The 24,823-nt window shown below is 53.4% G+C and overlaps 1 protein-coding gene across 2 annotated transcripts; it reads right to left on the reverse strand.

The window, feature by feature from the left end:
- Positions 1-313: 313 nt before the first annotated feature.
- LOC143210460 (uncharacterized) lies at positions 314-23,984 on the reverse strand. Of its 2 annotated transcripts, none has more exons than XM_076427355.1 (6): positions 22,382-23,984; positions 15,611-15,863; positions 11,588-11,861; positions 10,049-10,213; positions 2,739-2,815; positions 314-2,183 (listed from the first exon to the last, which is right to left on the reverse strand). In XM_076427355.1, exons 1-6 carry the CDS (start codon positions 22,899-22,901, stop codon positions 1,562-1,564), a joined length of 1,911 nt encoding a protein of 636 aa, XP_076283470.1. In that variant the 5' UTR covers positions 22,902-23,984; the 3' UTR covers positions 314-1,561. The 2 variants fall into 2 exon arrangements, with proteins under 2 accessions (XP_076283470.1, XP_076283469.1); XM_076427354.1 differs by having other exon boundaries at positions 674-2,195; positions 22,382-23,983.
- Positions 23,985-24,823: the final 839 nt, after the last annotated feature.

A 24,823-nucleotide genomic window follows, 5' to 3' on the forward strand; every position in this document is an offset into this window, starting at 1 on the left:
ACAGCTGCTCGGCCCGAAGCTTCATCCCCTAATCGCGCGGTCGGCTCGTGGATCGCGCTACGACGCCGTTAAACGCGGGGTATCCTGTTCTCGGTTAACCGAACCGCCTCGCGGAAGATTTTCGGTCGGCTTGTCTCGAAGGCACGACCATGGCCCCGTTGCTAGCACCGGTTCTCATCAGATCACCGAAGTTAAGGGGCTAGTATAGGCTCGGGTTGTAACTAGAAAATAACTAGAATCTTACTAGAAAAAATGGGTTTGCGATTTTTCGCTTGATGTCCTTATACGAGCAAATTTTGGGCTGGTCATCCCATCAGTCAAAAAAGGCTTTTCTCCTAGATTTTTACTCTACTTTGGGCCCTCGTATTATTAGATATAAACATAATCTCGTTAACCTCATGACCAGAGCATCATGCGGTGAAAATTTGCTCGTTTAAGGACATTAAGCGAAACCGCGCAAACCCATGTTTCGACCCATTTGTCTTGTAAGACTCTAGTTATTTTCTAGTTACAATCCGAGCCTATACTTATCCCAGTGATCGCTCGGTGGAAAAGCCGGGGGTGGCCCAGGGCGCTTTTTCGCGTGTTGTTGACACACAGGTGGTTCGGAACCCACCTAATAAACAGTAGGTCCAACCAATATAAAAGATTAAATGCGAACAGGCCCGAATATCCGGCCCGGTGTCGCTGATATGGAGGGAACTCCGAGGTGTAGCATGCCTCCCCCGTGGAGGATCGCCAACAATGAATGTCTCGAAGGCAACCTTGCCCTCGCGCGGTGGATCACGAGGAGATTGTGGAGAGGGAGAAAGTCGAGCATGACGAACCAGCCGATTAGGCTCGGTACAAGAGTTTATTAGGGTTTATGTACACGGGAACGGCTTGCACAGCAAATAGGTACTTACGCGTCTTCGCAACACAAGCATCAACGATATAACGCTCTAGACTAAGGCTAACCGCCTCGCGGCGATGACAATCGTCGATCAAGCTACCGCGGGAGGTCGCGAGCCGCGCTTCGGAAAAATCACGTCCGCGAACGGAGCGGATCTCGCCTGGTCGTGTCTCGCGTCCCCCCGCGTCCAGTACGGATTCGAAACATAAATAACGATAACGATAACGGTAAGTCATGATAAGGAAATATACAACTTATGTTACACGAACGATGTCGACGATACTACCTAGACCTGTAAATCCACAGCTATATATATACCTATATACATACATTTCGGAGTTTCTCCGTGCGTCGCATCGTTCGAGATCGCGCGCGCGCGCGCGCAATCTTCGCGTGACCGACTCTCCAGCAGCGGCATCTCGACGCTCTCCCGATCGCGCGATCGTTCTCTTCGGTCCGTGGAGGGAGGAGAATAGAGGTGCGAGACGGAACGCAATGCGGCCGCTGTGGGTCGTCGACGGATGATCCGATCGACTTGCTTCGGTTTCGGAGGTGAACACGGACGACGAGGAGAAGGAGAGGGAGAAGATGTGGAGAAGGAGAAGGAGGCGCGGAACAACGCCGGCAAATGGTCCCCAGGTTTTCGAGCCGATCGACGGTCGGCGACGACTACGAAGGCGAGAGGTCCTGCGCGTCTCTGCCGAGGCTGTCGGTCGGCGAGGGGGTTGTCCTCCTCGCGGGCGACAACGAGGAGCCTTGCGGCGTCGAGGACTTCGGGGCGACGGGGGTTGTGTGATACGGGGAGAATCTGTGGTGCGCCAACGCCAGGGCGGAAGGGTAGAGTGGTCGGGGCGCGGCCGGGCTTGTGCCCGGATTCTGCGAGCTCGATCCTGCCAGCTGTTGTTGTTGTTGCTGTTGCTGTTGTTGTTGTTGTTGCTGCTGCTGCTGGTGAGCCGCGGCGAACAGTGTCGGCCCTATCGACGAGGCCCACCACAGGTGGCCCAATTGCTGCTGCTGTTGTTGTTGCTGCTGCTGGTGTTGCTGCTGATGGCTGGTTCCCGCGGGCGACGCTCCCGGGTACACCAGTGCGGGACCCACCAGCTGAGCGTACGGGCTCACGGCTACCGCTGCCGCGGCTCGCAGCAACATCTGAGACCGCGCCGCCCACAGCGCCTTCTCCTCCAGGCTGAGATTGCTCACCGCGCCCGCCTGCAGCTGATCCATCTCGAACGGAAGTCGATGGGGAAACCTCAGCGACTGCTGTTCCGCCAACATCGACTCCATCGTCTCCCTGAAAGGGAAGCTGCTCGATTATGCATTTTTTTCCTCGATCAAGAGCACCCCGGCGCGTCCCATTCCGCGGTTATCGAGAATGGTTGTTCACCCGGCCAATAGAATGCATCACCGGAGGTGTGCGAGAACCCGAAAATGTCGGGTAAACTATTCCCGAAGTTTTTCGGTAATCTCAATATTTTCTCTCTCGAGAGAGAGAGGGGAAAGCAATCTCGTCTCGTACACGTCTAATAATCACGCGAGTATTAACCCTTTGCTGTCGGAGCTATTCCAACTTGGAAATTAAACATTCCTTCAGGCATGGAATAATTCCATTGTATTTAATTTTCTTCATTTTATGAATATGAAATTGATATATGTAGTATCTCGTACAATACTTAAATGTGTAGCAATCGATTAGACACAGCAATGTACAGTAATTTTTAATGCTGACTCTGAACCACCCCTCAACTGCCAAGGGTTAACAATGCGGATACTTGATTCGCGTATACACGGTTCGCGGATTCCGCGTACACGTCGAAAGTCGTAGCGTCTGAGAATTTCCAAGATTTACCTCTCGAAATCGGTGAGCCTGGACGAGTCTCGGAAACCCTTGGCGAACGGGTTGCTGTCGATCTTAAGCTTGGTGATCTGCAACAGGAAGAAGACGGGTCGATTCGTGGGGTGGACTTGGCAACAACCGTGATTTCGTTGATCGCGAGTCCGTTCGATCTAGCCGGGGGCTGGACAGAGGCAAACAGAGGCTTCGCTCGAAAAATTACGTCACCGAACGATAACGACGCCTGTCGGGAAACGAGCGGCCTGGCCGGGCCGCGCGGCCGTTTCGAAACGGTTCGTTCCATCGATCGGGAGTCAACGGCTCGTAAAATTAGAAGAAGGCGGGAAAACGATTCGTCCTGCAGGGGGATGGGGAAGCCCGAGGGAGAAGCGGACGGGAAGGGCGATACCTCGTTTACGAGCCATCGAAATCGTTGTTCCGATCGCGCGATCTCGAAACCGACGCGCCGCGACGCGAGGCTGCCGGATCCTCGCGGAAATCCAGCCTAAGTCGGTCGTTTCGCGTTACCCTGGGGCCCACCCACGACGAGGAACGACGAGGGACGACAAGAACCGACGAGACGCTGCCCGACGGATGCACAGGTGGCCCCGATCAAACCAGCGCCCCCAATTAGCAGCTGGGTGTCAAGGTCCTTGCCGGCGCTTCCGCAAAGGTTCCTCGAGGCCTCGACTTTTCCTTTTCGAAGCGAGCGTCGGCGAGCCAACGCGACGGGCAGAAATCTTCCGGATTCCAGAGAGGAAACCGGGAAGTCGCGAGTCCGGTCTCGCGAATCTATTCGCTCTCGGCGGGACCCGATGTTTTCCGAACCGGAAGGTCGCGTTTCGTCGCAGAAGCGAGCCGCGAGCCAGAAGTTTATTTGTTCGGTAAAAGGAGCCGCTGTGCTCCTCTGGAAAGCCGGAATGGAGAGGTCAGAAGAGGGGAAAAAGAGGGACGACAGAGTCGGTGTCAAGTGGGTGGTCCAATTACCCTACGGTTTCGCGCTCACGAGCAGCACGTGCAGCCTGGTAATAAGACTCTTTCCTTCAAAGCCGAGGCTAAGCCGCGCTAAGCCTGGAGCTGCCTCGGTTTTAGTTACGATTCCGCTGACATCATTAGCCAAACATCTGGCCCACCTCCGCCGTCAGCTATGTCCTCTCGTCCTCCTCGTCCGCCGCCTCGTCCTTCCCGTCGTCTAGCTACTTCCACGACGATCCGTTCCTCTTTCCTTCTCCCTTTCGTTTCCTTTCTTTTCCGTTCTATTCGGTTCGGCTGCGAGTCGACCACCGGTGAGGCGCGAGGCGCGAAACGTTACTTCACCCTTCACCCTGCTCCCTTCGTCGCCTTCCGGCTTGGCTCCGTTCTCTTCTCTCGTTCTCGTCCCATTCGCCTGCTCATTTTACGATCGCTCCCCGCTACCGGAGCGGTAATATCGCAGCCGGCCGTGTCGCGTCGCGCCGGGCCCAGCCGAGCCGAGTCTTTGAAATCGACCCGCAGTACGGCCGCGGTCGCAACTCTGAACGCGAAACTCGCTCTCTTTGATATCGTGCAGCTTGTTTTGTCCCCGCGGGACTCGCCGGGCCGGGGAAAAGCGGAGCGGGTTCTCGTCTGTTTGTCGCTTTTCTCGCCACTGTCCCGGACGGGTTACGTATCAATCGTCGGCGGCCGAGCGACGAGCGTCGATTAATTTAGAGACTCGCGACGCGTCGATGCGCCTCGCTTCTCGCAGCCGCGAACACCACACTCTTTCCGGGACGAAGGGGAGAACACGGCTGGTTCATGGGGATCAAGGAAAAACCGCTCGGGGAAAATTGAGAACGCCCTCGAGTTAGTCGAGGCGGGGACGACCCTGTGCGTCGTCGTTGCGCTCCGGCTAGCCGCGAAGAAGTTATACGATTTCGTTGACACGGCTCGACCAAACGGTTGGACCACTTCCCAGACCGATTTACGGCGTCCACCGTGGACGCGCAGGGTGTTGCTCGCCGTGATAAATTTGCTCGCGGGCCGTGCGCGCGGCTCTCTTCTCTCTCGGTCGATGCCAAACCATGGTCGGCAACGAATAAATCGTTCCAGCCACTGACCGCGAGCCGCCAGATATTTTACTCGGTATCCTGCGGGATACAGGGTCGGGATAGCCGAGCAGACGTCGACAAAAAGACGTTCCAGATTTTTTTCGTGACTCGCGGAGATCGCTAAGGTGCGAATGCACCAGATACTTATTGCTACCGTTTCCTTCCGAGCAAAAACTCCGACGTCCCTCCTGTAACATGGTACTCTACTCTTACAGGTAATTCTAAGTTTCTTATAACGCGGTACGAGTTCATCTGATTTGCATTTCTACGCCGATTTGTAGCCCCTAAAAGATGGGCGTGAAAGAGTTGTAGGTTTACGTATAAAAAGTGTAGGCGTGGTACAATCATTTTGAAGCTGTCCTTGGACCGTGTTATTTCAGCTTAAAAATCTTCCGATCGAACCACTAACAGCAGAATTTTCTTAACTGATCATGCTTCGTGGTCCACCCTGTAGGTGAGCTGGCTTGTTCGCAAATATTACAAATATACAGGGCGTCTCAGCTGAAGGAGGCCACCTAAATATCTCCTTTATTTTTAATGGGATGAAAAAGATATTTGTGGCATAATTTACATGGTATCGGAGGAGGAATATCATAGAAGAACAATTTTTTTTCTCCGGTCATTTTTCACCTTGTTAATGACTTAAGCATATTCTTAACATATTCGCTACAAGGTGCAATAAAAAAAATTATTATAGTTTTCCCAATAAGAACCTTGAAATTGTTCCTCTACGATATTCCTCCTTCGATACCACTTAAATTATGCCATGAATATCTTTTGTGCCATTAAAAATAAAGGAGATATTTAGGTGGCCCCCTTCTCAGCTGACATACACCCTGTATAATATATAAACAACTTACTGTCCGCCGTCACAACGGCGTTTACACGTGTCACTTGTTAGTGCATTCGCAGCTTGAACGTCGGAGAAGGTCGCAGCCGGAAACAATCGGTGCCGATCGCACACGGCGAAAGGAAACGAGAGGTCGTAAAACCGAGAGAGGTTTTTCGGCCGCGAGCACCCGAGCCTGTTCGCGTTCAATGTCCTTCCGAGGCACGAACTAATTTCCTGCGGACGCGAACAAAGAGGGAATCGGACGGATCGCGCGGGACAGGTAGCCAATTACCTTCGGACTGCGGAGCGACGCGCGACGATGAAAATTGAGAGAGAATTTGCGAACGCGGTGGACGACGGAGTTCCCTCGCGGGACAGATCGGTTTCACGGACCCCAGGGAAGAATTTCGCTGGGTCGTGTTTCCGTCGCGATACGCGTCGAGCCGTGCGTCCCCGCGTACGCCTCTGCTTCCTCCTCTCTCTCGTCGTCGGCGTTCTATTTTCGCGCGGCGCGATTTTTCTTTCCTCCCGTTTCGATCGGCACGCTGCGCTGGGGCCCTTTCGATCTCTCTGCCGAACTCGACGAGAAAACAGAGCGTCGCGCGCGCGCGCGTCGCTTTCTCCGCGGAAGCGCCACGAGCAAAATGAAACTTTAGGTAATTGAAAGGGATGCTTTCGCACCCGGCTGGCTGCTAATAATAGATTTAATAGAGACGCGCGTGCACATCGGGGAAGGGGTCCCGTGGCGGGCCACGCTCGGTTCGCTCGTGCCACAATTTAGTGCCCTTTGCGCTAACCGTTGCCACTACCGCCAACTCGGTTTCACTCTCGTTTCGTTCACCCACTCTCCGCCATTCTTGTCGGTTTCGTCGACGATACGTCGATTCGATGATCGAATCAGCGAATCCGCGGGTTCCCGCCCTCGACCGTGGATCGTTGCACAAAGGAAATACGCGCCGAAGCGGAAGCCAACAGTCGGCAAACACGCTCGTGTGCGTGTACTTCGCGGCGAGGAAGGGTTCCGTCTCCCTTCGATGGTCCCCCCTCGAACGCTCCTGTCTCATTCGAACGCGATTATTTATGTTTTCTTTCGTTCGTGCGCTCCGACACCGACGCCGTCGCCCGCAGCCAACTAAAGCCATCGACTGCCTCTTCTTCCTCCGCCTCATCCTCCTCCGCCGCTACTTATGCTTCTGCTTTAGCTTCTGCTTCCGCTGACGCGTTCGCGCGAGACGCCTACTCGCGATACCTGTCCTGTCCTGTCCTCCCTCCCTCCTATCTCCCTTGCTTTCTTATTCTTCGTCGTCGTCGTCTTCCTCTTCTCCTTCTTCTTCTTTGTCGCCGTACTTCGACCGCCATTCGATTTCGAGGTGCACGCCGACGCCACCAGTTTTCTCCCGAGATTTACGAAACGTGAAACGACTTAGCAGGCAGTTGCTCCCGTTTCGGCGGCGAGCAGCTAATTAGCCCGACTATACGGGCGCAAACTGTGTAAAAAGATAACGACCCGCCATTTATTGCCGCGGGAATTTTCCGGCGCGATGATCGCGATTACGATTACGCGGCAATTACTCCCGGGTTCCGCTCTAAACGCGTCCGTCGGGACAGGTCGTGACGACACACCAGCTGACGTACCAACTCGTCATACTTTTATGAGTTTGCTGGATCCAACGAATTGCAACCAGTTGTTTGATTTGGCCGATCCCACGCCCCAACGACTTCTGTTGCCGAGAACCGTCTCCGTTTCGCTGACTGACCTTTCGCGGATCTCGATTCGATCCGTCTTGTTACGCGCGTCATTCGAAACCGCGGAACCGGAGTCGCAGGCAACGTCAGCGCGAGCTACCAAACAAACCGACGAAACTTTAAACGCTCTTAACGATCTCGAGAGAAAGAGGTGTTCCCGTGACGTTTATCGCTCGTCGTTCGACGTCCGCCGACCGAAATTTACGAATCCCTTTCGAAGCCGTTGGCACCCTTCCAGTTAACCGCGTCGTCCCTTTCGTTCCGGCACGGCGTGAACGCGTTCCTTCGAAACAACGTTCACCACGAAATCGAGTCGATCGTTTTTCGTCGTCGAGCGATTGTGTTCTGCGGCCAGCCACGCCTTCCAGAAATCTTTCGACCGTTCCTCCGAGGGGTTGCTGCACGCTACATCTCCGGCCCGGCCGGTTCCCGAATCGGATAACCGAACGCGGATACTGTGGGACCTCGATTATACGAAGTCTACATTGTGCCAACAAATTTCAAATTTAACCTTCCACCCAAGATAAAATTTCATCCATTTTTGTTCTACACTTTACATCAACAGATTGCCTCCTAGAAGATAGCCCCCCACTGGTTGAATTAAATAATTTCAACAGTTGTGCTGAGTTTGTGCTACATTGTGCTCGAATGTTACAGCTATAATATAATGAATAAGACTAAAAATTGAGAAGAACGATTTTTTGAGTAGCCCCCCAATTCTTTCAATTTTCTCAATTGTGCTAAGTTATGCTTAGTGTTCTCACATACAAGGGAAACTGTATGTCATTTTTGGTTTAAATATTTTGAATGTCAATTATTAATTTACCATAACATCTACATGGTATACAAGCAAGTGTGATGTGGCTATGGGGGACGGGCTTTCATTCACGTCTGAAAGAAATGCATCTCATAACACCACATAACAGACACGACGAAGTCAATCGTTTCATAATATGCAGGAAACGTAAATGGGTCACTTTTCACCTTGAAGAACGGTAAATAGCTTTATTATTTATTTATTTATTCGGAAGGGTGTAAAAAAATGTTTGGTCTTGGCCTATGGCGGCCAATACGCCTATACGAATCGAATTGATAAAGATCTGTGAAAAAAGTAGCCTCGAGATTGACGAACCTTGAATTGACCTTGAATTTCACTGTCAAATTTGATTTTTCCTTGCGTGATGCGTCGAACACAAGCAACGCGATTCTATTATTCGAAGACTCGTGTTTCTCTGTTCAATTCGGATAATGTTCTATTGTGTTCTATTGTGACCCAACAACTTTCCGCTCTTCGGCTCGGTAACATTGAGGTTCGGATAACGGAGGCTCGCGAAGAGGAGCGTCGAGGAGCCGCTCGGAAGAGACGACATCGCCGGCGATAAGGAGCTGGCAGAACGGATGGAGGAATAGTTGCGACTGCGACTGCGACTGCGAGCGAGCGAGTAGGAAAGAAGGACGGCAGTTAGGTTATGAATTATGAGGCGCGGGGCGAGAGCGAGAGGGAGAGGAAGAACGAGAGAGAGAGAGCGAAAGAGAGCGAGAGACGAATCGAGATGGCTTAGAGGTCGTTACGAGAGAAGTCGGTAGGGAGGCTCGAGACAAGACGAAGACAAAAACCATCCGCAACGATACGTAGTAGCTCTCGCGCGCGACTCGGAAAAAAAGCTTGGCCTCTGCTAAACGAGCGAGCTCCTCGTCAACGACGACAACGACCGAGACACGATGACTGAGAGGGAAGACGACAACCCCGAACACGATAACGACGAACGATGGGCGACGAGCGAGCCGCGACCAATCGCTTTCGAGACGGTCGATCGAACGAGATAGCGAGTCGTGTCCGAGACTCTCGGCTCCGATTCTCGCGAAACCATCCTCGACAATTTCATTCTGACCGGCGAGCAAACAGAGGAGCAAGAAAGGAAGGAAGGAAGGAACTAGAAGGCAACAACAAGATTTAGGAAGAGACACAGAGAGGGAGCCGGTCGAGCCGAGTCGAGATAATTGCCAGGGCATCTCTTCGCACCTCATCATCGTCATCAACGGCCGCCTCGTTCTCTCGCAGTTGTCGCGCGGTCGACGAGGGTGGCTAACCGGACCACCCGTTAACGCTTTGAGGCGCGGTCGATCGGCACCGTTTTCTCCTCATCGGAGAGAGCTCGGATTCTTCTGCGTTCGTTCGCTGGAAGCCGCGCAAAACGAGTACGGCTCGCACATTTTTCTCGTCTCGCGGCTGCGAGAAAAGGGGCGAGCATTGTCGCGAGCAGAGCGGCGAAGGGAGAGAGGAACGCGTCCGTCGAAGAGATCGGAGACGCACGGCACCGCGACGCTCTTGGAATGCGAACGAACCTCACGTGCGAGCCGGACCACACATGAGGCGCCTGCTCCTAAACGACTATCGTAAAATACGATAATGCTCGTCGTTCTCACACCCCGAACCGGGAATCCGAAGCTGAACGCGGCGCGAGCGCAAGAAGAATCGTCGCTAAATCCACGACTCTCTCGCCGGTTACTAAATTGTCCAGAATTACCAAACGACGCGGGCAACGCAAACGAGCGGGACAGGTTCGATCCTCCGGGAAGCAGAACGATTATTCCAGGAGAAATTGCCCGGTCCCGAGGGCGCGAATGCGTCAGAGAAGAACCGAAAGAAACGGCCAGAGACAAAGCGGAACACTTACGAGCTGATTCTGATAGGCGGTGACAGCGGTGAATATGGCCTCCGGGAATATGAAGGTCTTGTGAGGCTCCTTCTCGAGGTCGGTTATCGGCTTCGCCGTGCCCGAGTCCGGTCGCTTCACCAGATGGATCCTCGGCTGGTATTTGTGCATCGAATTCAGCACCAGCTGGAAAACGACAGTTTCCGTTTGTTAGAACGTAATGTTAATCGTGCCGTCGATGGTTTTCTTAACGCTGATAGGACAACCGACCAGACTTTTTGATATTTTCCATAACTATGTTCAAAAATCTAGTTGGAGCAATTCAAGATGGTCTAGCTATTACAGGGTGACAAGAAATAACGGAGTTAAACATTTCTTATTATAATTCTGTCAAATCGACGAATTTTGAAACACCAAATGATAACAACCATAACATAGACCTTTAGTCATTCATATATTTAAGAAGTTTCGAAGTGGCCACCCTTTGAGCCGATTCAGAGGCTCGAACGTGTTTTGAAATTTTCGGAGAGAATTTACAGGCTGTCAATGCATTATTTTCAACCCTTGCACTTCAATTTATGTTTTGCAATAAGTGTATGTATATCAACACTAAACCCACCGAGCCTTAAAAGCAACTGGTACATGTTCCCTTATAAAAATGACAAGATTGACGTTATTTAGACCTCGTGCAGCTCCTATTGTAGTATGTGTTCCACTAAACACATCTATACAACCATTTCTTATGAATTTAATTTTATTACATGGATAATCATAAAATAAAAATGCTGAAACCGGTCATTTCGACCGGTGAGGGTAGGTTTAGCGCTAACGAGAGCAAAATTATTGGACCCTATCCAGAATCTCCATCACAAGTCTAACACGATATTGTACGGCGAGGAGTTGAAGAGAAAGTTTCCGTTTCTCGCGATTATTATTTTGCACAAACATCCACGATAAGGTAGAATTGTGAAATATTTTCCAAAGCGAGTGTGGCGTATCGATGTCGTCCCCGAAAGGTGAAATAGTTCTAGGTTCGCCACCGACGACGGTGGGTCGACGCGACAGGACGAAACGGAAGAAAAAGTCAACGAATTAGGAGCACACGGTTGCTCTCCAGCATTCCCGACTAACCGCTCGAAAGAATCGCTTTGGCTTCGTCTGGCAGCGCGCAGCACTCTGAATACCAAATGAGCCTCGCGAAGAACCGCTGACCCAATCGGAGGAGTTCCTATTTACGTCAGTCATCCGATGAATTAAGGACCCTGCTGCCGTTGTTGCTGCCGCCGCCGCCTGCCACTGGTGCCGATGGTAGTGGTAATGGTAGTGGTAAACCACGGAGTGGCCGGCGTCACCGTACCAAAGAGAAACACGCGAGTACGTAGAAGAGTCAAGCGGGCAGCGACGCAAAATCACGCGGATGAAAACGATATCGCGGAAAGCAGCAGCCGCCTTGATGCTCGCGGGAATCGAATTGGAACGAATCGAAAATCGGCGTGGTTCGAACCGGTCGCGACACGCCCGATCGATCCGGTCTCGAATCAGAGGGACAAAGATACTCACGTGGCCGTGCCTGTCCATGTCATTGTTGGTCAGCTTGACTTTCTCGAAAGAGACGACCTGCTTTCGTAGCTGCTCTCCCGTAAAAGGCGAATCCGGGTGGACGTAGAGGCGCGCAGGTGCCGGAGGATCGGCTTTCCCGGCCACCAGCCAAGAACTCCTGTGATAAGCGTACCGATACCGCTTGTTGTCCACGGGCACGATGTCCATCAGGACCGCGTACCGACTGTCCGTCTTCAGCCCGTTGAACGACACTCGGCAGGTCGGGAACATTCTCCTGCGAAAGAAACGAGGTGAGAACGGCGCGTTAAAGCTCGCGAAGCGAAACGGATCGGATCGCGAGAAGCAACGTTCCTCGTCGGGTTGGTCGGTAGTGAGCTGGGTCCGGTGAGCGGAGTCTGAATCGGACTGTGAGTCGAAGAAGAGTCCCGAGGAGAGGTACGAGGAGAGAGGGAGAGAGGGAGAGAGAGAGAGAGAGGCCCATTCCCTGGATAAAGCGGACGGTTGAAAGCGGATCGTGCCAATTTTAGGGTTAACGCGGTGACGGCGAGCGGTGTCGGTGGCGCAGTGGCGCAGTGGGGCAGGGAGGGTAGCTGGCCGGAGGATCAGGCTGGCGCGAATGTTTTGCCTCGGAGGCCAAACATTAATACCGTGTCGGGCCCCCCGCTGCTCGACCACTAAAACGCGGGGACACCCGCCGATCTTATCTACGTCTTCTCCTCGGTCCTTGTCGACTCGGTATGCATTCATCCCGCCAGCGCCACGAGTGTGAGTAATGCTTTTATTTATCAAGCCGTCCTTTGTTAATGAATTGAACTCGGCTCGCGGGAAAAGGTGGCCCCTTCGATCCACCACACCCCACCTCGTTCCGTCCCGTCCCGCGATTCCTCGCTCCCCGTTCACCACCGCGTTCACCTTCGTGTTCACCCCGACCCACCTCGTCCGAGAGACCGAACGCGCGCGAGCTTCTCTTCGTTTCTTTCTCCGCGAGCACCACGGAAACCGGGATTCTTTTCGTCGACGCGATATCTCGTTAAGGCTTCTCGAAAGCTTCGCGAATTCCCGCCTTCGGGAACGTTCACGCCCACCTTCCTCTCCGCTCTCCGTTCTCGTTCGGCTCGCGCGCACCTCGGGACCGCACCTCGAGAGAGACCGAGAGAGAGAACTTGATCCGTGGGCAAGACCGCGACGCGGCGATGGAGATGGGGATGAAGATGGGGGGTTTCGGGGAACGGGGGATGGGGATGCGACGAAGGAAAGAAGGCCGCGCGAACCGACGGGGGTGGCCCCGGTTCTGCCCTTCGGGTCTCTGCAAATAACAGCGAAGAAGGGAGAAAACGGCGGGAGAGGGGGCTCCGTTTCGCCGTTTTCACGGAGGGCGGTGGCGAAGGGTCGCGCGGAGGATCGAAGAAACGAGCCACGCTAAGTTGACGGCCGAAGGGAGCGACGAGCAGCGTCGCGACGCAGATCTAATTACTAACGCGCGACTAAGCGTGCAGTGGGTAGTGGAGATCCCCTTCGGGAGACTGCGAGAGCTCACGAGCTTCCGAGCACCGTGGAAGAGTCGGGTATGTTGCCTTTGTGTCGCGTACACTCGGCTACGAACCGCACCGAGCCGCACCGAGGCGGGCAATTAGGCGCGCGTTCGCCGCGTCCTCGTTCTCCTCCTCTCTCCCTCTTTCACTATCGTCCCACCACCCTTTTACGCTCCACGCCACCCGCTTCGCTTCCATTTCCACCCCCGGACACAAGCCGCCCCGCCATCCCTCTCCTCGATACGCCTCTAATTTAACCGCCGAGACTCGACGTTCGACCGCGTCCTAGACACGCGATAATTATCTCCGCGGTCCCGATTACCAACTTTGCCAACCATTTTGCCACTATGATTTCGGCGACAGGAACACGCGGCTCGACTTACTCGCTTACGCCCTGCAGGGTCGGACAACGTTGACCTTGTGCTTGAAACGCGACGTTTAACCCTTCCCGGTCTCGATGTTTCCAAACGTGAAAATTTCGGGTTGCGCTACTTTCGGTTTCTACAGTTTTGCGGGATCGAGCCGAGCCCCCGACTAAACAACCATAAGGAAATTAGCAAAGTCAGTTCCCTCTTATTTCTACAATCCCATAGATGGTAGTAAAGGGTCCTATCATTAAATTTCAATGACCTTACAATGTGTCGTCAAGGTTACCACTGTGGATAACATTTCCCTTGAACGTTTTTCTCGGTCGGCTTTAGTTTGCCAGATAATTGCAAAAAACTGTACTGGTAAATGATCTAGGTTCTGTGATAGGTATAAATCAAAGCTGGGCAAAAATTTTATTGAAATAAAAATTTCGAATAAAGTGAGCTTATTCGTGTGAAAAGTCTTCGAATAAATCCTTCAAATAATTTTCTGCCAGGCCGACGAAGGCGTCGGTAGCCGTGGCAAAGGGCTGCAATAAACAGTGCCGGACAACCCGACGGCCAGTCAGGTATATCGGTGTGTAATTCAATTGCAAAACTTGTTTATTTTTCATAATTTTTTCATGGAACTGACTCCAGCTAGTTCGTGGCGTTCTTCCGATTAAAATGACACTGAACTCGATAGAATTTCGACTGTGTCTAGCGGTTTTATTCGTAAAATTGGATTTGAAAGACTTCGAAGACTACTAGACCACTAGACAAAGTCCAAATTCTATCTACATCTCTGGTATAAATACATTGTATATGAAGTAAGGGAACCAAGGTACCTAGAGGAGAAAGGAGAAGGAGACAGCCAGAGCCAGATGGCTACAGTAAGACGTGGAAATATGGAAGAAGGGAATAAATATTGGAGAAAAGTGGAAGAGAGTATGTGCATGATATGCGAGAGACTCCTGGGGAAGCTGAAGCATGTGGCAGAAGACTGTGAAGGTGTAGAGACAATAAATATAAGTATGGAAAAGATGGTACAAGATAAAAGAGCGAGAGATATGGAGTAGACTGGCTCAGGAGTATCGAGAAAAAACAGGAAAGAAATAATCAAAAGGAGTAAGAGAGAGGCAATATTACATGTAAGACATTAGGATAGATTAACATTGATTATAGGCAATAAGGTATAGAGTATGGCATGGGATATGGATGAATGGGTAAAAGAATGGATGGATGGATGGATGGATGGAAGAATAAGTGACATAGGAGAACTGTAAACCAAGTCCAATTTCTTGGCCGCGAGGACGAAATAAATAAATAAATACTACTACTGTACTGATAAATGCATGGGTTAGGTCACCTTGACAGCATATCTCAAGGTCATTGAAATCGGGGAGGAGGTAGCACATCGACAAATGGATTTGCAAGTAATTTTTACCACGTTTTTATTAGCTCGCTTTCTTGTTTGTCTGTTTGTCCGTTCGGTGGCAAATTTTGCAATTGATTTTAAACTAACTTCCTGATGAGCTAGAGACTTGAAATCGGTTACATGTTTTGTGAATAACGCGTACACTAAAGTCAACCAACAAAAACTGTAAAGGGAAATGTTATTCAGAATGACGAGACCTTGACAACAAATTTGAAGGCAATTGAAATCTGATGGGACGGGGGCCCGTTTCTACAAGTTCACCCGACAGATTTCTACAGAAAATTGTAGCGCGACGGTGTTGTAGGCTGTCGCAGCTCCTCGAAGAAAAGTCAGACAACGAGCCGTTTCTCCACAAAAGCTGCCTTTGGAACGAAGAAAAGCGGGCGGAAAATCGAAAATGTGTTTTCTGCTGGGACTCTCGCGTGTTCTCGATCGCGGGTACAGAAGCGGTCTCGAGGTTGCCGGGTTTCCGCTCTGAGCGCAGCGGCCCGACTAATCGACCGAGGCTCGATACAGCAATTTAACCGGTCGTCCGTCACCGTGCGAGCTTCTCCGTACACCTCTTTTAATTCCCGCCTGGTAATTTCTTGCTCGCGTGCGCGGATCTTTCGAAATCGAATATTGAATTCGAGACAGGAGTTGCGAAACGAGACGTCCGAACGTAGCGGAGCAGAGCGTCGAGAGAGAGAGAGAGAGCGCGTCTTACCTTCCAGTCTTGGTGATGATCATCTCGGTGCCCAGCTCGTTGAATTTGTCCCACAGATCTTTCGTCTCCAGATGACAGACGACGTGTCTCAGCTCCTCGCAGTTGGACCGCTCCTGAAGAAGCGGATTGACGGGCGACGCGGCTTTTCCGCTCGTGCTTCCGGTGTCGTCGGTCTCCGGATCGTCCTCCGCGACGATCGACTCCTGAATCGACGGGGCGCCGCGGACTATGCCGGACACGCTTGGCTCCCTTTCTGAAACGCACAGAACGCCGCAACCGTTTAGAACACTCGCGAGTTTCTCCTTTCGGACGGAATCGCGAAGTCCGTCGGCGTCGCACAGTGCGGCCGCCCTCCGGAGATGTCTTTAGTGTATGAAACAAATGCCGGAAATTTAAAATTAGCAGAACAAACGGCAGGAATCACGTTTGCACAAGTGGCAGAGTTAGAGAGCTCGTCGAAGAACTCACGCGAGACCTGGCCCAATCAATTACTGATTTTCTATAATCAAGAACGTTGTTTTGTGTCCTTTCTTTAAATTTTGAATATGGAAGGTATCGAAGAAGGTGAGGAATATCCATTTGTCCTATTTCTATAAAGAGAAATTTCTATAAAGTCACTGTGTTTTGTGCCCGTGCGAAATCAATACGAGCCGGTTTATGTACTTCTTTAAGGCCTGGTTTACGTTGTATTGTTGTCCACAAGAATTTAAAAGTTGTTGCACACGTCTTGTTGTTACTGAGAGCTCCAATTCAGCTCGAAATTGTACTGCATTTTTCCTTTCCTTAGCTGTAGACCTCATTAATATTGAATGTTGTCTTTTTGACTATTTTTTATTACTACCTTTAAGAGTGTATGACCGATTAGTTTTCTTAGCAATTGCGCGATTAGAGCAGCCCATATCTTTATAAGCATCGATTGATGCTTTTTCTTCACTTGTTAGTACTTTCCCTCTCGGCATTCTCATACACGTGAATCAAATTATAACAAACAGGATTTCTGTGAGTTCTAAAACTAATACTTTTAGAATATTCGCAGTTTTCCGTAGTTCTCCGCTCATAAGTGACTTTATAGAAACTTCGCACTTGTGTTCTGCACCACACAGAAAAAAGTCGAAACAAACGTAAATAGTAAATATGTATGTATAACGGTCTAGAGTGCGCAGTCCCTGTATCCGAGTGTCTAAAAGGCACAAGACCAGATACGATAAATCAACAAAAATGGTGATATTTTTAAAATATCTATGAAAAAGAAAAGATGACTTTATAGAAATTTCGGCCACTGTATTTGTGATCAGCGTGAAATTTCCTATAAGAATCCGTCAAGAACAGACTTTTGTCCACTCCGACCATAAGAACGCCGCACTGTGGCATCGAGGCGGTGCGTTTTCCGTCGACGTTAGTACGCTTCTAGTCGGTCTGGGTCGAAATGATCGAAACGCGTGTACGGAAAAACGCCGTCAGAAGAAGGGAATAACGACCGATAAACCGATGCATCGTCGGTAATTAATTGTTGCATAGTTATCGAGGCGAGAGGAAACGTTCTCGGGTTGCGTGCCGGTAATCTCGAAGGTATCTCGGTATATTGAAAGGTTTCCAGCTGGAAGCGGTAAACGCTACGTAAATACAGACTCGGTCGGCCGGCCGCGAGAATCTGCGGGGATGTTTTACGAGTAAAACTAGCACCGTCGAAGAAAATTGCCGTTATCGCAAGTGGTAATTCGTTGCTAATGCCCCGCTCGACGCGATCCAACGCGAGAAGAGGCGAGGCGAGGCGACGCGACGGTACACGAGGACAATCGCGTCGATTTCGTCGATAATTATCGTCGGATAGCGGAGACGGGGCTTGCATGAAACGTAATCGCGGAATCACGAAGGCGTTGTACACGCGGAGAGACAGAGAGGAGAGCGGTTCGCGGATTCGTTCGCGGCTACCGACGCGGGCGACGCATTTCCGCGTCTTCCCGACCAATTGGAATCCTTCGATCGGATCCGCGATATATTTTCCGGTGGATCTCGAAGTCAACGCGCGGACAGCCTCCCGTCGAATTCATTCGTCACAGTCGCGAACGCTCGTTAGGAGTCGCGAGACCATGGGAACCCTGAAGCCTCTCCCGCGGCAGATCGCAATCAGCGGCGTTTGCGTAATTAATCGATGCCTCGCGATTTTCAAGGATCGTTTGCTTCCGAGCTCTCGACCGATCGGTCCGTCTCCCTTTCGCTCGCTCGAGAGCCGCGGCGCAGATAATAGCGCGACGCCTACGGTAGCGGCTTCCAAACGATAATTATATAATTATCCACTTAGGACCTAGCCGGCTTCTCTCGGTTTCACGGTCTCGACGAGTTTATCGTTCTGTTTTAGTTCTCTATCGCGGTCCGAAGAATTTCGAGCGAACTGATTTCTTCGGGAGACTCGCGCGATTAGCTCCGTACAGCACGGAACCGACACGACAGGTGTACGCGACCGATAACTCGAAACGATCGCGAATAAATGAATAATAAACACCGGGGAGAGCTCTCGCGCGCGAGATTCGCGGCGTCGATGCCTCTCCACGAGCTGACGCGTATTTCGCTTAACAGCACGCTTAAAAATTACTTTCGCTCGTTAGGACGATTCTGCTCGCTCGCCGTAGGGCCCGGAGGGGAAAGGGATCGCGCGGCCGACGGAGGAAGAGAGAAGGAGTAGGCTTAGTCCCGCTCGGGAGGTTACACGTTGTGTCGGGGATCGTCGGACCGCGAGACTGGTCGCGACCGATTCTACTGTATCGGGGATTTCCGCGCGAAGTCGTCGGACCGCGACGGATCTCGGCTAATTGGTCGCTCGACGGAGGCTCGCGCGATGTGTGGTCTAGCATCCGCGTATTTTTATTCGACACGGCGAACGGCGGTGTTAAACGACTGACGAAACGGATGACGAGTCGCCGCGCCGGAACGATCCGTGGCTGCGCGTCTGTCGGCCGAGCCCGACTTTCGAGCAACTTTACGACCGACCTCGTCAAGTGAGTTACGGTTGTGGGCGAGCGTCGCAACGCCAGCAAACGCTGCAGCACGCCGGTAGCGTCGGTCTGAGCCGCGTCCGACGCCGTCGGATCAAAGACGAGCACCGGGACAGATTGAAACGCGTCCGCCGCCGAATGTCCTCCCGCGATCTACGAGCCCGACGGCCCTCCACTATCTTGCTCTCTGCTCTACCCGTTTCCGTCGATTCCTCCAGATTTCCCTCCGAAACGCGGCATCGAATTCGCGCGCGGGTCTCGCCTTTGATTTCCGGTGCTCGCGAGCGTCTCTGCTCGACGACGGCGACAAGTTTACGAGCGGGAGCGCGAGTTACGCCGCGCCGCCCTCAGCCTGTACAGAGCAGCAGAGAGATTTTCAAACGTCTCGAGCATCTTTCGAGCACCGGAATTTCAAGCAGCGGAAAAACTGTCGCGCAAGAGCTGCGCGCGGAGCTCGATCCGTCCACGGTCCGTCCGGTTGCGCCGAAAGCATTAAGCCGTTATCTGATCGCGACAGAGTAGCTCCGAACGATCGATCAGTCTGTCGACAGGTAATTAAAAGAGGCACCTTGTTTGTTCGCGAAACGTAAATTAATCTGGCCGTGACGAGGTGTGTTTTTTTTGCGGGCCGCTCTCGATGGGACTTCCACGCGGCCACCTCGCGCCTCTTATCGCCGCGAAAATACTCTCTGATCGCGGACTGATGCGCGCGGAACACGTCCGCGAGACGAGTCGGGAGCAGATCGGGTCGAGAGTTTTGTGAAGTTGAAGATTTCGGAGCTAGGTATGTAGTCAGGTTTGTTAGATATGACTGTGGTAAGGCGGTACGTGCTTCGGAGAAGTCTGGATCTACTTACAAGATCGTTTAACAATGATTACGTAGCAATATACTCGTTGGAACTTTTGGTTTTTGTTTTGTAGCGATGAAAAACTGTGGAACTGAAACTCATTGATATTGACTTGGATTGGTAGGTGCGTATTGAACTTGATCCAATCGTGACTGGTCGGTGCATTCCGGCTGGCCGGAGCGGCGCGGATCGTCGACGCGTCCACGCACCGGAAAAGACATCGCGGCGATATAATTTTTCTGTCGTTCGCGGCGAGCGTCCGCGTGTTTGACGGGCCTCGATTGGTTTTACTCGAGTAACGGCGCACGATGTAATTCCGAGCTAGCGAGCGAGCGAACGAACCATATCGCCTCGTTCCACGGACCATACGCTCTCGGCTCCTCGGCTCGGTTCGGTTCGGTTCGGTAGTGGCGCGGACTCTGCACGCCTCGTGCGAAACGTACGTTTTGCGCGTCTCTCTTATTGTCCGAGACTTCCGGGAAAGCTTCCTTCGCTCGATCGAAGCACCCTTCGCTCGATCGGCGTTGTCGTGGTTGTTCGGTCGACTCGGAAATTATCCGGCGACGATACAAAATCGTCAACATTCGTCGTGACAAACCCGAAAACGATTTGTTTCCCTCTATCGGTTTTATCGGTTATCGGTTATCGCTTATCGGAGCATAGCGAATGTTTCGAGAACGCTCTACACTCGAAACGAGAGGAATGTTTACCGGTTACACACCGGAGAAACCCTCGAATCTCGGACGTGTCAACGATCGTTTAAGCGAACTGGTTCAGAGGCCAGGTGTGGGCGCCCACGAATTCCTATGTGGGTCGACGAGCGAGGCTCGATCGCTTGGTATTCGGCGAGAACCTTCCGATTTTCAACGGAGACGCAGAGAGAAAGAGAGAGAGAGAGAGATGCAATCGATTATCTATGAATCGCAACGAGAAGTGCCTGCAATCTTATCGACGCGACAGATCGAGTTAAAATTTCCGACGCGAACCGACGAAGCGCAACAACGATGCTCTGCTCGACACGAACGCGATGGGACACGGTCCCCTTTCGATCGGCCGGCGAGCGAGAAATAAATCGCGAGCCGATTGAACGATCAACGGGATGGAGAGAAGGCGAGACGATAAGGGTCGTTACGGTTTCCGGTTATTTCGAGGCGTTCCCCGTAGGTCGGCCTCGGCTACGGCCTCTCGGCCTCCTCCATCTGGCTCCGACGAGTTAATCGATCCCGAGCCGATTCCAACCGGTCGTAACTTCTGGCACGGTCGACGCGGCGTGTCGTAGTTCCTCGCTTAACTAAGTCATTGGCTATTTATTACGGTTGACACTCCGACGAAACCCAATACGCTGGCGTGACATTTTTTTCGTGGTTGGTGGCCTCGCGTGAAAACGAGCTACCGTTCGCGCCGCTCCCGGCCCGTCGCCCCGTCGAAAAATCGGGAATATCGAATCTCGCGATCTCGATTCCACGCGTGATCCTTGGGACGCAGCGAAACTGGATGCAACGTCTGGAAACGAACTAGAAACTAGACGACTCGTTCGGACAAACGAAACGACCACTCGCGAGAAGATATCGAAGAGAATCGGACAACCCATGCGATCGAGAAAGGGTCGATCTTTCGTTTACCTCGAAAGAAGCGGAACGACGACGCGGAGCTTCCTTTTTCGAATCGGCGAAAGAGGGAAACCCGGGAGGGCACCGCGAGAGGGGAAAAGTTTGTTGTCGGTGAGCGAGTCGCGCGAGGCAGCCTCGGAATTAACGATTTATTTAACAATTTGGAATTCGCGAACCGCGGTTTTCGCGACGCCCCGGTCCATGGTGGGGGGGGGGCGAGGCGGCTTCTCGAGGCCGGAGGGGAGTAAGAGCGCGTGTCCAACACACGTGCACGCACACGAGAGCCCGCTGGTCGATTCATCGCGCCGTTTACCCAAGTTTATTTGGGAACGACGGTCCGTTTCCGTGGGTGAATTGCACCGTGGCCAACCGTAAATTTCGTCCGCGGTAGAATCTTCGTGGGCGATTATTCGCCGCGGGCGTCCAAGATACGCGATGATGAAACCAAACACCGAGTCGAGTCGAGCCCGAGTCGAGCCCTAGTCCGAGTCGAGTCGAGTCGAGCTCGGTTCGGACGGACGTCTGGCTGAGCGAACCAGCCACGGTCGTTTCCAGAATTCCGATGAGACACCTCACCTGATCGCGCGAAACGGCCGTTTCGCGCCCGAGGAATTAACGCCCGGTGAAATGACGCGCACCCGGAGCGACTACTACAAGCCTCTCGAAAAAAAACATCGCCCGTTAAATCATTCATTAACAAAAGGAGCCATCTCTCGAGCCTCTCCCCAAAAACCTCCTGTTCCCCTCCTCTTCCTTTTCTACTTTTCTCCTCGGCTTCTTCTCTCTCGCCTCTGTCGTCGACTCGCGTCCTAGCTCGGGACAAAAAGAATCGAACGGAAATGGTTTTCGCGGCGCGATCGCGCGTTCCCGACGCGCATCGGGGAACGGTCGACGACGGGAAATCTCGTCCCGGACAAATGTCCTTTTTTCTGCTCCGGAAAAAAGAGAACGAGACCGACGGGGTAGAGAGAGAGAGAGAGAGAGAGCCGGACAAAAACGGTCTCGTTCGACGGGTTGAACGGCGAAGGGAGAAAAAACCGGGGACCGACGACGTTTATCTCGGTAACGAGCCCGGCAACTCATCCGTCGCGTCACGCTGCTGCACTGCGATGTATTGTTTTTGTAATTCGAGACCGTGTACCGTAATCTTTCGAATCGTATCACCCACACGCCGGACAACCGTTAACGTTTCTCGCCACTGCCGACCGAATCTCGGTTGTTCGTCGGTTCTCCCGTGCCGGTTTGGTCGCGCGTTCCCTAATTTTCGGAGTCCGTTGGCTAACGAGATTCTCGGCTGCGCGACGCAAAGGGAGAACTCACCGTGCTGATGCAGCTTGCCGCCGCCGACGGCCTGTTGCTGCAACTGTCGATGCTGATGAGGCTGCTGGAGCTGTTGCTGCTGTTGCTGCGGAATCGTCGGTGACGTCGGGGTGGTTTGGGACTGCTGTTGCTGTTGCTGCTGTCGGGAATCTCGCGCCATGATGGCCGCGATGCTAAAGTCGGTGGCAGACTGGCGGCTCGACTGGCTGTTGCAGTTGTTGTTCAGATTGTTCAAGAGGCTGCTGTTCGGCGATGGGCTGGAGCTTTCGTCGCCGTCGTCGCGGGTACAGCCGGGCGACAGGCCGCGGCCGGTGGATACCCCGGAGGCGGCGGTGCCCTCGGCCTGCATTTTTCGCCCAAGAAACAGATGTCGAGATTCCTCGTCGTCCTCCTCGCCACCGCCGCCTCCTCCGGCTCCTCCACCACCACCACCGCCGTCACCGCCACCGCCACCCCCGAACGAAGACAGCGTCAAACCGTTTCTCTTCCTACCGGCGAGACCTCGCGACTCCAGCAACATCACCTCGCCCTCTACCTCTCGCGACGCGGCCCTCGGCTCACTCAACTGTTGTCGTTGTCGTCGATTGCGGATCGGTGTGTCGGTCGGCGGGTGTCCGAGACAGTAGTCGGTCTATCTACGCTCTTCCTGACGGGACTCCTCGACATTCTCCCGGAAGATCGCGGTCTCCCGTTGTCGTCGTCGTGATGACGGTGGTGGCGATGGTTCTACTTGTCGTTTGTCGTCTCGTCTCGATGGACGTGTCCTCTCGTCTCTGGTGAAACACGCTGTTGCTGCTCCGGATGATTTTCGGCCGATGAATCGAACGTACGTCGAAACGAACAAGAAAGCGACTCGTCGCGACGCGAGACGTCCCGTTACGTCGAGCCTCGAGGTGCGCGGTGTAGCGCGCGCATCGCGGCGACACCTCGATACGCGTCCAACTCTCGAAGCGCAGCAACTCGTAGCGACACGGCGACGAAGACGACGGAGATGCACGCGCACACCTATCAGGAGAAACACTTGGTAGTCCCGTTCAAAAACGCGAACGAGTCTGCAGGCGTCGGGACGGCACTCTGTCGCGGTCACGAGGACAACGACGACGACGACGGCGACAACAACAGGACATTCGCGACGTCTCTTCGAGGAGAACTCTTCCGGCGGTGGAAGAGAGGGAGCGAGAGAGCGAGACGCGCGCGCAAAGATCTTGATACCGGCTCTTCTCGCGTATTCGGTTCGATGCGTCCCGTGCACGGTGTATATGGTGTACACGACGCGTCCCGTGTCCCGAGCGTCTCGAGTGCCGAGTGCGTGGAGAGCGCTCGAGTCGAGCGGAGAGCGCGGACAGAGCGAGAAACGAGAGAGCGACCGGTTGCCCGACAGACTGACCCGCGCCACCGGCGGTCGGCTCCTCGTTTCGGTCCCCACCCCCGGCGCTTCGCGGCTCTCTTCTCTCTTCTCTGGATCGAGGTACGAGGAGTATCGAGGTACGAGGTACGCGCGCGGTACGAGGCGCGGAGCGGCGACCGGCGGCGGTGGCGGTGGCCGAGGGTCGCGCGGGGCTACGGGACGTCGACGTCGACGCCGACGCCAACGCCAAACCCAAACCCGGTGCCGATGCCGAAGAGCCGAAGCCGGGACAGAGCGCGCACCACTCGACACGGGGTGAGAGACGACCCGAAGAGGGAGAAAAGGCGACTCTGCGGTGGTTCGGTAGGCGGCACCCTCCGGCCAAGCTCCGCCCGAACGATCAGCACCCGGCTCCGCCCGCCGCCTCACTCCTCCTAGGAATTCATCGAGAATGCCTCGACTACCTTATTACCACTGCCGTCTCTCTCTCTTCCCCTCTCTCAATCCCACCCTCTCCCTCTTCCTATCAATCGCCCCTTTCCCCTCGCTTCTCCTCGCCGCGTTTCTTCTCTCGCGATCGCCAACCGGCAGCCAGCTGTCTTCCTAAGCGGGTACACCCGCGTACGGTCTCGCGTACGTACGCTTTCGCGGAGCCCCGCGTCGCCGGTTCGATTTGCTTTCTTTCCGTTCTCTTTCCTCGCTTTCCTCGTTGATTCCCGCGGTCTTGCCACACCGTATACCGATCTCGCCGGCAGGGTCACCGGTCACCGCGGAGGTTGCACCCGTGTTGGTAGCGACGATGGCGGTGGTGTCGGCGGCGCGGCGCGGGTTCCTACGAGAGAGACCGTGTGTTCCCCTCTCGCAGATCCCTTCCCTCTTTCTCGCGAGCACCGCTCGTTCTCCTCGTTCTCCTCGTCCGACTCGCGACTCGCCCCATCGGAACGTCCTCTTTTTCCCCGTCCAGGTTGTTTCTTTCGCCACGGTCGGCCTCCCGTTTCTCCTCGGGCCTTCGAAAGCCCTCTCGCGCGCGAGCTCCGCCGCGGACGAGTAACCGAGGAGGGTGGTACGACATTATGGTTTGGTACGAGGCATTC

This window comes from Lasioglossum baleicum, chromosome 7 (assembly GCF_051020765.1).
Source record: "Lasioglossum baleicum chromosome 7, iyLasBale1, whole genome shotgun sequence".
In the NCBI taxonomy this organism is placed as follows: Eukaryota; Metazoa; Arthropoda; class Insecta; order Hymenoptera; family Halictidae; genus Lasioglossum; species Lasioglossum baleicum.